This window comes from Diabrotica virgifera, chromosome 5, assembly GCF_917563875.1.
Source record: "Diabrotica virgifera virgifera chromosome 5, PGI_DIABVI_V3a".
Classification (NCBI taxonomy): Eukaryota; Metazoa; Arthropoda; class Insecta; order Coleoptera; family Chrysomelidae; genus Diabrotica; species Diabrotica virgifera.
Genome location: NC_065447.1, coordinates 240,384,001 through 240,396,907, shown reverse-complemented (window position 1 = coordinate 240,396,907; position 12,907 = coordinate 240,384,001). Strand labels below are relative to the sequence as shown.

Here is a 12,907-nt window from a genome sequence, read left to right as displayed (position 1 = left end):
AAATATTTTTACGCTCTTTTCAATGCCGGTATTACCTTTTTGAAAAATTAATATATACAGGGTGAAAAAATTGAAAAAATAAACAACATACACACACCGGCAAAATTAGCCGAACACGTTAAAAATGGGACATGTTTGATGTCTCGTATTTCATAAACCAGTGGTCCGATTTGAGTGATTCTTTTAGTATGTTATAGCCTTATTTTTTAAGAATATCGTTGTAGTAATATTGTTGCTAGACAGGTAAATACCATTTTATACCGGGTGTACCAATCATACTGTGTTTTTTTCTTAAAGTTTGGAACACCCTGTGGAATATTCTAGCATATGTAAAATATTAGAATTAATACTCAATTGTAGACTTAGGCTTGCTTAACATTCTCCTTTTCGATTCATTTACTTATGTAAGATAATAAAAAAGTTATGTGCGTTAACAACTATCCATGTTTTTCATCAATAAATCCTCATAGTAGGGGAGGAAAGTATACTAAATTTGCAGTTACTCGAGCGTTAGGGGAACCTATTGGATTGTGAAGAGTATGTGCTAAAATCAGAAAAAGGTTAAGTTAAGTTTTCCATAAAGTGGGGGACTTTTCATTTTTTAATTTAATTTTCCATTTGAAACAATCATTTTTCTCCGATTATAGCGCTATCTATCCATAATTCGAAAAAATATGTCGAATAAAAGTTGCTTATTTTTACGTAAAGAATCCAAATCTGCAATAAAAATTGGGGGCTCCTATTTAAGATTTTAAATTAAATCCCCCACCCCACCTCCGTAGGGGCTCGTGACACCCCACGGAGAGGGGTGGGGGTAAATTAAAAATCATAAATACGAACCCTGCGATATTTTGCGAAATGAACATCAGATCGTAAAACTGCAAAATACACCTATTCAATATTTTTCAAAAATCTACCGAATGGCACCAAACACGACCACCCACGGAGGTGAGTTGGGGGTTACATTAAAATATTAAATAGGAGCCCCCAATTTTTATTACAGATTTGGATCCTTGACGTAAAAATAAGCAACTTTTATTCGCAACATTTTTTCGTATTAAGGATAAATAGCGCTATAATCGGAAAAAACGATTGGTGGAAATGGAAAATGGAAACGAGTCCCACACTTTATGCAAAACTTTACTTAACTTTTTTTGGTTGTAGCACCCACTCTTCACAATCCACCCCAGGTCACAAGAACGCTCGAGTAATTGCAAATTTAGCACACTTTTCTCCCCTACTATGAGGATTTATTGATAAAAAACGGAGCTAGTTGTTAAAGCACATAACTTTTTTTATTTTCCAACATAAGCAAATGAATCAAAAAAGAAAATGTTAAAAAAGCATAATTCTACAATCGAGTTTTAATTTTAATATTTTATACATGCTGGAATATTCCACAGGGTGTTCCGAACTTTAAGAAAAAAACACAGTATGCTTGTTACACCCGGTATAAAATAACATTTACCTGTCTAGCAACAATATTATTACACCGATATTTCTAAATAATAAGGCTATAACATACTAAAAGAATCACTCAAATCGGACCACTGGTTTATGAAATACGAGACATTAAACATGTCCCATTTTTAACGTGTTCGGCTAATTTTGCCGGTGTGTGTATTTTTACAAAAAAATCAGGAAAAACGCAGCTTCCGGTAAATCGATTCTTCCGGTTCAGGAGCTCGATCTTGTACATCAAAAAAGAACCCATGTACCAAATTTGGTTGAAAGCGGACTTTTCGTTCAAAAGTTATCGTGGTATTAGTCACATATGTATAGTGACCATTAGGAATGCCCGTCTTTTTGTAAAAGGCAAAATCTGAGATGGCCTCATACCTAGATTTGAACCTTTGTATGTGTAGTATATGAGGTCCGAATTATATGCTTCTACCATTAAATTCACAATAATTCTTATAATATTTGCACGAATCTGCCGCACATAGGTACATGTGAAGATAAGGTATGCATTACATGGTAATTAACATAACTAAAAAGGTCAAAATACCTCCTAAAAAATATTTTTACGCTCTTTTCAATGCCGGTATTACCTTTTTGAAAAATTAATATATACAGGGTGAAAGAATTGAAAAAATAAGCAACATATTTTTACATAAAAAATCAGGAAAACACAACTTCTGGTAAATCGATTCTTCCGGTTCAGGAGCTCGATCTTGTACATCAAAAAAAGAACCCATATACCAAATTTGGTTGAAATCGGACTTTTCGTTCAAAAGTTATCGGGCTATTAGTCACATATGTATAGTTCCATTTTGAATGCCCGCCATTCTGGTAAAAGACAAAATCTGAGAAGGCTTCGTATCTAATTTTGAACCTTTATATGTGTAGTATAGGGGGTCCAAATTATATGCTTCTATCATTAAATGCACAATTCTTATAATATTTGCACGAATCTGCCGCACTATAATTAGTATACTGAATTCGCTCTGCCGAAGATTGACTTTTAGACAAGGCGAAAACGGCGGGTTCGTTGGGAAAAATATTCTCATGAGATTTTTTTGCATAATCACATTCGTGAGACATCCCAGAATAAGGTTCAAGAAGTCGCCCACGTGAAAAGTGGTCCAATTTTTTTTTTTAAACAAATTGCAAAAAATTAATATTTTTGGCCCGGACAATTTTTTTTAGGTTTTTTTGAACTATTCTGGACAAAAAAGGTCTCATAATTTTTCTCTAAATTTGATCGTTTTCGAATTATAAGCAATTTAAAATTGAAAAAAAAACGAAAAATGGCGATTTTCAAAGCTTAATAACTCGGTTAAAAGTTATTATTATGAAAGTCAGAAAGTGACTAGATCAAAGTTTAAAGTCTCCCCTACAAGATCCTAAAGAAATTTTTGTCATTATTTTATTACTGAGCTGTTATTTTTAAGTAATAATAATGAGCGCCATGCAAGTCTTAAGCGGCCTTACATTTACAGCCGCGTCAATACGATCTAACCGCTCATTGTTATTAATTAAAAATAACAGCTTAGTAATAAATTAATGACAAAAATTTGTTCAGGATCATATAGGGGGAGCTTTTATTCTTTGATTTAGTCACTTTCTGACTTTCATAATAATAATTTATAACTGAGTTATTAAGTCTTAAAAATGGCAATTTCCGCGTTTTTCAAATTTTAAATTGCTTATAACTCGAAAACGATCAACTTTAGAGAAAAATTGTGAGAGGCCTTTTTTGTCCAGAATGGTCCAAAAAATCTAGAAAAAATTTGTCGGGGCCAAAAATATTGATTTTTGCAATTTGATTTAAAAAATTGTTAAAAAAAATTTGGACCACTTTTCACGTGGCGACTCCTTGAACCTTATTCTGGGGCGTCTCACGGATGTGATTATGCAAAAGTTTGGGAATATTTTTCCCAACGAACCCGCCGTTTTCGCCTTGTCTATTTGACACATTCAGAATAGGAAACATACAACACAAAAATTCCTACCTCATACTATTAACAGCTCAAATCAACTTAATCTTTCATTAAAAAAAGAAGAATTATTAGAAATAGTGTGAGTGTATACTAATCTCGTAAAATTTTGTGGAGTTTATTTCTACAAAACATTTTTATTTTGTACAATAAATAATTTTCTCATTTGTTGTCAATACATTATAATGGTGTAAATAAATAATTATTGATTGGCGTAAGGTTTATGTTATTTATGTCTGTTTACTATTAATAATATTAGCTAAGATCGGGTATGTTTGGTTGTGTAGTAATTTCCAGTGTAAGGTTTATGTTATTTATGTCTGTTTACTATTAATAATATTAGCTAAGATCGGGTATGTTTGGTTGTGTAGTAATTTCCAGTCACTTCTAGTAACTGAACTTCCAGAAAAGAAATTACTAACGTCACTAGACAGTGGTGTCTCAGAAAAGCGAATTGACTAGTAGCTTGTTCTATAGTAATTTTTAAGTTGTTTATATTTGCTCGTAATCAATGATATGATGCTATTTCGCAGAATGCTACTTTGCCACACTAATGCTGTATTTTGGCAAAGTTACAGTCTTTATCTGTATCCAGTATCTGCTACCTCTCATTATATGCCTCAAGTATTCAAGTTTTCTCTTTTTTAACATCTTCGTCAAGTTACCTTCCCCTTGGCCTATTCTGTTTAATATTTATTTGTTTGAAATGCGTTGACCCAATGATATTTTCAGCATTCTACAATATGACCACATCTCGAAGGCTTCTAATTTGTTTAACATATCAACCTTCATGATCCAGGTTTCACATTCGTATAATAATACAGGATACAATCTTGAATCTTAGTTGTAAGTTCAGCTGAGAATTACTCAGTATAGATCTTCATCTAAGTTTCATAAAAGCTCCTCGTGCAATTTCTATACGAGTTTTAATTTCTTCATCACGATTTAGTGTCTCGTTTATCTAGGTCCTAGGTATTTAAAATAGTTAACTTTTGTAATCAATAATAATTGTAAGTTACAATTTGTACATATTAAAACTTCATACTCGCCGATTTCTAGTTTTCATTTTGCTTAGTTTTATACTGAATAATTTGGTAATAAATATTATTAAATGAACATATTATTTTATTAATACTTACGTGAAAATAGAGTGAGGAACCAAGGAATCGCAAATAATTGTGGATAGAAGTTGATCTCGTACAAATGGTTCGCCAAAACTGGATCATGGAATGCAATCAATTGGGAAAACTTCGCTAGATATTCCTCTATCACAGCAGAATTGTCTTTGAGAAAAAATTTGTGTAGATATTTTGGAACGAACAGTGATAAGCAAGAAAACGCTTTTGCTAAAACAATAATAACTTAATTGTTTTTTAAGTAACATTCTATTTTTACGACAAAAATTCTTAATGAATATATTATAAAGTCTAGGTAACTTACGTAAGTAAGTGCTGAGAGTATCAAAATATTGTACAGAAATTTTTGTTTGTTGGAGGGTTGTAGACATTAATTTGGTCCTTCGAGCCGGATATATAATAAAATTCGATTTAACATAAAATTTTTGGATAACTAAATAAGTGACATTGCGAGATAAACACAAAATTTGATACTAAATAAAGGAGCCAATAAATAATTTATTACATACCTTCATCATTAAAATTGAGATATAGAAATGGAGCTGTAAGTGAATCCAACCCTTGCCAGTAAACGTACTGCGAGTTTTTAGACACCCAAGCCTTCAAAATACGCTTGAGCTTGTTGTGGCCTTCAGAAGACGATAGGAGTTCATTGTATTGGTGACATCTAGGTATGTCCACTTCTATCTAAAATTAACCAACTATTTTAATATTAATGTTTTCCTATTTATATCTACGTTCCGGTTTTTTAGGGGTAGGGATCTATGGATTGAGTAACACCAAGTCTCAGGCATGTTACGTTTGTTCTAGCATTCAAAATAGATGGCGCCACATACTATATTGACTTCAAAAAGTAATATTTTAAAGGTTGCTAGATAGTGCAAAGACACAACAAATGGGCCTTTTAAAATAAGAAACTTTCGTTTTCATATTTTGAACCGATTCACTGTGGTTCCAAATGCCGAAAAGGTGGTCATGAACCTTTAAAAGCGTATATTGTTCACACACTTCGGAATTACTTTCGTACTTAAGGGTTTTTGGCATCGCTGATTACAAATCTGACATTTTTTTCCGCCATGACAACATGGCGGAAAGAAATCGAAAATATCAATCAAAACGCATAATTGTTTGTCAAATTTGGTAGTTTAAGGACGCTGATTACAAATCTAACATTTTTTTTTTTTTTTTTTTGAAAAACAAAATGGGGAATCTGCCGAAACAAATTCGAAAATTTTATTTTAAACGCATATTTTTTTTGAAATTTTATATTATAAGGGACTTTTGAAATTGCTGATTACAGTAATGCAAAGGCAGCTAAACCAATGTAATTCTGTATCTTCTGACTATACATTTTGAGATTAATAGACATTAATCGCAGAATTATGTATTTTTACGAAATTTCGATTATTTCAAGTATATTTTTACTGTTTCATTAACAAATTTTATGTATTTATTGTTATCAAATTTTTGGTAAACTTTTATCTTACATTAATATGTACATATGTACTTGAAAAAGAAGAATCTGCTTTACAGCAATAAAATTGATAAACCACAAAACGTTTTACAGCGTTTTCAATATACGCGTTCTTTTTGACTTTCACTGCCGGCCAAAATAAGGTCGTACATGGCTCACGTGTCCCGGAGTTATGAATAAGAATAATCAGGTCTGATCCTTATACCTGCGTATTAGGACTATATGATAGTATGAGAAAACAACAACTGTAAACATGAAAATCCCTAAATAGGGACTTTTTATTTTACCTCATGATCACGTTTTTCAGCATTTGGAACCACTGTGCGATTGGATAGTAATAATAATTGTAAATAAACCTATTTGTATGAAAAAGAGGCTTACCAACCTGTCGATCTGTCGGTGTCAATGTATATTTATCTAGTTTCATATATTGATACTTATAATCACTTTTTATTCCTAACAAAGCCGCCCAAACTTCTCCCCTTAACAAAGGGGGAATATCCTTCGCTGCTTCCCTACAGATAAGCTCTTTTGTAAACGGATAGCCCTACAACAAAATTATTAAAATAGGAAGTGGTTGAATGTTCGAATATATGAATTTTACGGAAATAAAAGGCAAATATCGAGCACTGAGTTTTATTAAATCTTACCCAGGTATACTTTCGCTCCTAGAGCATTCTCAGGGGCATTTCGTCAAAAAAGGAAGGTGTCCTCGAATGTCATTAACATTTGTCTGAGTGGTGGTAACTTAAATTAACATATAACAAATACATACACTAGCACTAGACGAAGGACAAACAGATAAATTTGATACTTGGGTACTTCTACATTTTGAAGATTGAGGTTCAATCAGGATACCTTCCTTTTTTGACGAAACGCCCCTGAAGATGCTCTAGGAGTGAAAGTATACTTGGGCAAGGTTTAATAAACTCAGTGCTCGATATCTGCCTTTTATTTCCGTAAAATACAAAATTATTAGATTACTATTTCTATTCTTTCAAGAAGGATTATACTTACATGTAGTAACCTTCTAAACAATATTATCCTATGGAACTGATACTCGGGATCTCTCTCCTTAATGATGAGAGGTAATCCAGTCGCATCATAAGGAGGCGGTTCTGATTGGGTTATTACATCGCACCTGATCTGGATTAATGGATAGAAGGCAGAAAAAGGAATGTTCTCGAATCTTTGATACAATGTATCCAGAGGCATTTCGACCACTCTTGGGTCATATAATGTAGCTGGGTTGCGATCCTGTCCTAAGATATTACCTTCTATTAAAAGCAAGCTGAAATGGAATATATAACTTGAAATAACTGTAATAACATGAAAACAGAATATAAACAAGCTAAAAATATGTCGACAGCTCAAATAAAAAAAATAGTAAGCTGCCATTTAACCTTAGCTACATTAACAAATAAAATATATTTATACATTTATTTGACATTTCAATTCATTTGACCTTTATGTGTCAAATGAAACAGACTTATATCTCGGGAGAGCAATTTAGGGTCCTGATCACAAGCGTTTATAGCTGATGTCAGCCGAAGTCATGCGCTAGTTTGAAATAATATGAAATTTACATTTAAATTTTTAGTACATTAGGTTCAATGCGTTTGTCTCCATTGTAGAATTATTTCGCTATCTAAAAGTGCTAAAAAGACCCTAAATTGCTGTCCCGAGATGCAAGTTGACTTTGAGGTCGGTTATCTCGAAGGTGGTTTGAGATATCGAAATGCGGTTTTCAAATTTTGATTCAGGAGACAAAAATACATAGGCCTCCATCGGTAGATCGGCTCAAAAAATTGCAGGAGCGGCGACGCACGAACGAACGGACTTTGCGAATTTATAAACAAAAACAAAATTTTCGTTGAAAATACTTACTGTGGTAATGATAATATAGGAGGGCTTGACCTTATCAGTCCTTGTTTCTTTAATTCCTGCAATACATCCCCGCCAGCTAACTGCCACCAATGATATAGCTCATGAATAGTAAAAATCTCGAAGTTTTTGGAAAAAATCTCCTTAACATACCCATTTTGCAAATTAAACTTATTGAAAACTTTTTTCTGAAGCAGATCTTCACAAGTAGGTCTTGTAGAGGGATCTATTTGAAGGCAACATTCTATAAGTTCCTTTATATCATCAGGCAAGCTCTACAAATAATATCTATAAAAATGTGTTCCTTAAAAATGTTTTTGAAGTAATAATACTCAACGGGTTTTCGTTAATCTAAGTACTCAACAGAATTTTCTTCATTATTGATGAGAAACTCATATCAGATTTAGATCTGGAAAAATCTTACTGCAGCCAAATCCTGAATACTGTACAGTATACATTCTCTGTATACTGTACAATTAATAATAATACCATGGTATAAACTATATAAAATTTAAATAAATAGTAATACTTACCATATATTGATCATAAGCATTATGTTCTCTAGCTATTCTCTCAAAAACGGATGTGTTTGACTGAAGAAGACTCAAAATTTTCCTAATTCTTTGGCCTACTTTCAATGTACTCCACAAAGACTTGTTCAGCACCAGCTCTACTAATATTATTCCTAAAGACCAAATATCTACTTTTGGATTTGGAAGACTGTATTGAATTCCATCAAGGTATACCTCAGGAGCAGCATACAGCAATTGTCTGAAAATTAGAGCAACTTCAGAGTTGGACACCATGGGTCCAAATTGGTTTTATCATAGATTTATACAGGAGTAGTTTATTTTCAATAGTGAGGTTTGATTTTTGACCCATAAGCCAGCTGATTTGTCATATTTTGATGTTAATCTGGGTTTTCTTGGATTTAATGTGAGGCAAATAATAGGTAAAGGAGAGGACCCAAGACACTACCATGTGGTATGCTTGATTTAATGGGAAAATATGTGCTGTATTATATTTCAAATAAAAGTAGGTAAAAAAATAAATAAATCATTCATCTAATCCTAATCTAAAGAGACTGTAAAATACTCACATCACAGGAAAAGACACCAATTTTCCATTGTATGTTAAATAGTAAAGTCCATAATTGAACATTTTTATATTATTCCCTTGTAGCAGCACGTTTTCACTACTTAAATTACGATGCACTATATTCCTTTTATGAAGCTCTTTTAATCCTTGAATAATCTGATATGCCATAAAAACTACATCAGCTAATGAAAATTGCTTCTTCTCTAAATAATCTACCAAGGGTGTTCCACAGTACTGGCATACTACCACAGTTCTTTCTAAAATAAGAAATATTAGATAAAAAATTTAACAAATTGCAACTTAACGATATCAATCAAAGGAGTAACTATACTACTACCACAGTATAAAGAGGGACAGTAGAACCACTCTCCGAAAAATTGGAAGTAAAATCTGTAGTCACGCATGGCGACCGCTCAATGTTCTTAGTCGCTTTTGCCCCACTCTCGCATTGCTAGTCGCATAGAAACATACAGATTTTAACAGGGAAAACCCGCATCCACCACTGGTGAATTACCAATTGTGTACTGCTGGTATTACTTCTTGACATCAAAGCGCCAACGGAGGAGTGGTTTTACTGTGGAACCTCTATATACTGTGCTACTACTACATGTTCGGATTATCCATGCTTTTCAATTATCAGTGCCATGTCCAGCCTGGTGGAGCACGGATAATCATCCTTCGTGTCAGAAGCGTGGATGATGACAAAAAGCGATGAAGAATGTTTAGGCTGTTTACTATTGGTAGTTCCATCAAAATAAACAGGCTGCAGTGGGTAGGCCAGTTAGCAGCATAGCCTATAAAAACATTTATAATCAAAGACCAGAAAAAGTGAGAAGAGGCAGGCCCAGAGCATAATTTAATGAACAGATGGAAGAAAACTTACGAATGTTAAGAGTACAAAATTGGAAAACTAAGGCAAAGGATAGGCAGACCAGGAAGTTGCTGCTAAAAGAATTAAGCCTAAACCCTAATACTGTATAATGCGAACAAGAAAACATGATAGTACTTACCATGTTTCCCACGAATTATATCCAGATACTGACATAAATATGGGCTTTTAATTGATTTCAGTATTTGAGCTCTTCCATAGATAATAATAGAATTCGGCGTTAATGGCAACCCATTACTCCCACACATGTCCTCCTTGTGTTGTCTGGCAAAGAAAGTAATTGCACCGAAGTGCATTTCTGGATTTTTAAGTAGAGATACAGTCATGATGAACAGGAGGTTGATATCTCTATCTCAGTATCAAATTTCAAAGATATATCTCATTTATTCACTTTATGTACTTGGTTATTTTGCATATTCCTCAGATAACGACACAATTGTTTAATCTAACGAATTAATTTGTAGTTGTATTTTAAAAATCATTTTTCTTTACTTAATTATTTTGCCGATTTATTTGGTTATTATCGGCTATTTGACATTCTGAGGTAAACAAGACTGCTAGATGTCACCAAATAATGTCACAGTCACAAGTGTGACAGTGACAGCTTTGGTGGCAGTGACAGTGTGACAGTGACAGTGGCAAAAAAAATCAAAACAACAGGTGGACAGTGATAAATGATAAATTACACATGTGAAAGTGAAATAAAATAGGATGGGAGCACTGGAAGTGTGAAATGTGAAATCACACCATGCCATTGGTTGGGAGTTGGGAGACGAAAACCAGAAGTGGGAAATTGAAATTTAATTTTTTTAGGTTACATTTGCTGTCAGAAGTTCAAAACTTTTTTAGTAATTCACCAAAAGATGTATTTATAAACCAAAATGGTTTTGAAGAAAGCTAGCAAATATTTTATGAAGCTTGGTGTAGCAAAAAGAAGAGTTTCCCAAGTATCTAATAAACAGTAAGCCTCATCAAAACCCTTAGAATATAATAGTCTCAAGCAAAAATAAGGGTATATATTCCTTGGTCAAAGTCATTCTTAATATTTAATATAAACAGAACAAAGTTGAAGAACAATCAAAAATGAATATCCATTTTCAATTTCATTGCAACAAGAAACTACAGCCGCATCTTATTCTAGTTCAATCAGAGAGTGCAGCAAGCACCTCTACCGGTTTCGAAACTTATTACTGCTAGCAAAAGTTTTCAATCTAATAGCACATAAAATAACACTAAAAATATTACTCTACATCTCACCAGATTAGTCTTTTGCTAGCAGTTAGTCTTTTGCTAGCAGTTGGCGCTAGATCATCCCTGCCATTTCGTTCTTTGCATTCTGTAACTGCACGCCAGGGTTTGTCCTGGTTGGGTCAGAGAGAGCAGCATATGTGCCTCCTGATGAGAGACCAATAAGTTTCGAAACCGGTAGAGGTGATTGCTGCACTCTCTGATTTAACTAGAATATGATGCGGTTGTAGTTTCGTGTTGCAACGAAATTGAAAATGGTTATTCATTTTTGATTTACACGTTTACTCTGATTGGAGTACGAAGGGAACCATTCTCGTTGGAACGTTACTGTGCTGAGCAGATGGGACGTGAATTATAAATTGTAAAATTCCCTCATCTTCTTTAGTCTCAGCATCCGTTATGGCTTGCAAATTTTGGAAGCCTCGGTGGTGTAACCAGAGAAGATTCCCATTGTTTTCAATCTGGTGGGATGTAGAGTAATATTTTTAGTGTTATTTTATGTGCTATTAGATTGAAAACTTAGTCTTTTGAAGAACAATCTTTAAAAATCTATGTCTCTCAATTTCAACCAAGTTAAATGAACAATATTGAAGACAAGATTACTTTTCTGGAATATGGATTGCCTTTTGTAACTACATTATATTCCTCATTTGGGTTAATATATCTTTGCCAATTAAAAAATAACTAGAAACACTTCAAAAAAAGTCCTTGTTCAAAATATTACTGAACTCTATCACACTACTTAAAGGTCTCTAGCTTACTCTAAATAAACTTTTCGACTATCTTTTCTATAAATCTACAATATACATCCTCATTGTCTGCCTTTACCTCTATGCAGGCTCATCTTCTCTAATTTTGTCTTAAGTAACATTAATCGTTTTTACCAACAAGCGTTCATCTCCCACCAGGTCTTCCTCTCTCTCCTACTTGGGGAAATCAGCTATTCTATTTATTAATGAATTAATATCTCGATGTTGAACATGCTATGACCATCTTCACTTATGATCTCATAAAATCTTCTAGTGCCATCCCTAGATGTTTCCTAATAAAGTGCGCATCATAGAAAACGGGCACCCTAAGAAATGGGTAATTTTTGAGGTTGCGTATCTCCTAAACCTGTTGTCCGATTTAAGTGATTTTTTGAATATGTTATAGCCTTGTTCTTTGTCAATATCCCTGTAATAGTGTTTTTGCTAAACAGGTAAATTTTCATTGTATACCAGGTGTACGAATCAAACTGTGTTTTTTTCTCAAAGTTTGCAACACCCTGTGGAATATCCTAGCATTTATAAAATACTAAAATTAAAATTCAACTATAGCCTCAGCTTTTCTCAACATTTTGTTTTTTTATTCGTTCGCTTATGTTGGATAATAAAAAAGTTAGGTCCTTTAACAACTGGCCATGTTCGTCATCAGTACAGGGTGTTTCTAAATAAGTGCGACAAACTTTAAGGGGTAATTTTACATGAGAAAATAAGGACAGACTTTAAGAGGTATGATTAATTATTTATATGGGAAATAAGCCACAATTAAAATGAAAAAATAATTTTATTAACGTTTCGACGCCCAAATCGGGTGCCGCTGTCAAAATACAAAATATTTTGTATTTTGACAACGTCACCCGATTTGGGCGTCGAAACGTTAATAAAATTATTTTTTTATTTTAATTGTGGCTTATTTCCCACATAAATAATTAATCATAAAAATGCCACAAGGAAATAGCTTCAGAACAACTTTA

At 33.3% G+C, this 12,907-nt stretch overlaps 2 protein-coding genes across 2 annotated transcripts in view; one reads left to right on the top strand and one right to left on the bottom strand.

Annotated features, from left to right (window-relative positions):
• The window catches only part of LOC114343525 (TBC domain-containing protein kinase-like protein), a 33,255-nt gene extending 22,759 nt beyond the window's left edge, over positions 1-10,496 (bottom strand). Inside the window, exons 1-8 of the mRNA XM_028294370.2 lie at positions 10,043-10,496; positions 9,034-9,289; positions 8,468-8,705; positions 7,938-8,209; positions 7,068-7,341; positions 6,436-6,597; positions 5,086-5,263; positions 4,580-4,786 (exon numbers count right to left, since the gene is read on the bottom strand). Of these exons, the coding sequence (XP_028150171.1) occupies positions 4,580-4,786; positions 5,086-5,263; positions 6,436-6,597; positions 7,068-7,341; positions 7,938-8,209; positions 8,468-8,705; positions 9,034-9,289; positions 10,043-10,247 (1,792 nt within the window). The 5' untranslated portion in view covers positions 10,248-10,496. The remainder of the gene's footprint in view (positions 1-4,579; positions 4,787-5,085; positions 5,264-6,435; positions 6,598-7,067; positions 7,342-7,937; positions 8,210-8,467; positions 8,706-9,033; positions 9,290-10,042) is intronic.
• Positions 10,497-10,522: 26 nt separating this feature from the next.
• Positions 10,523-12,907, top strand: part of LOC114343535 (glutamyl-tRNA(Gln) amidotransferase subunit B, mitochondrial) — a 31,008-nt gene continuing 28,623 nt past the window's right edge. The window contains exons 1-2 of the mRNA XM_028294378.2: positions 10,523-10,678; positions 10,735-10,882. Coding sequence (XP_028150179.1) covers positions 10,803-10,882 — 80 coding nt within the window. The 5' untranslated portion in view covers positions 10,523-10,678; positions 10,735-10,802. The remainder of the gene's footprint in view (positions 10,679-10,734; positions 10,883-12,907) is intronic.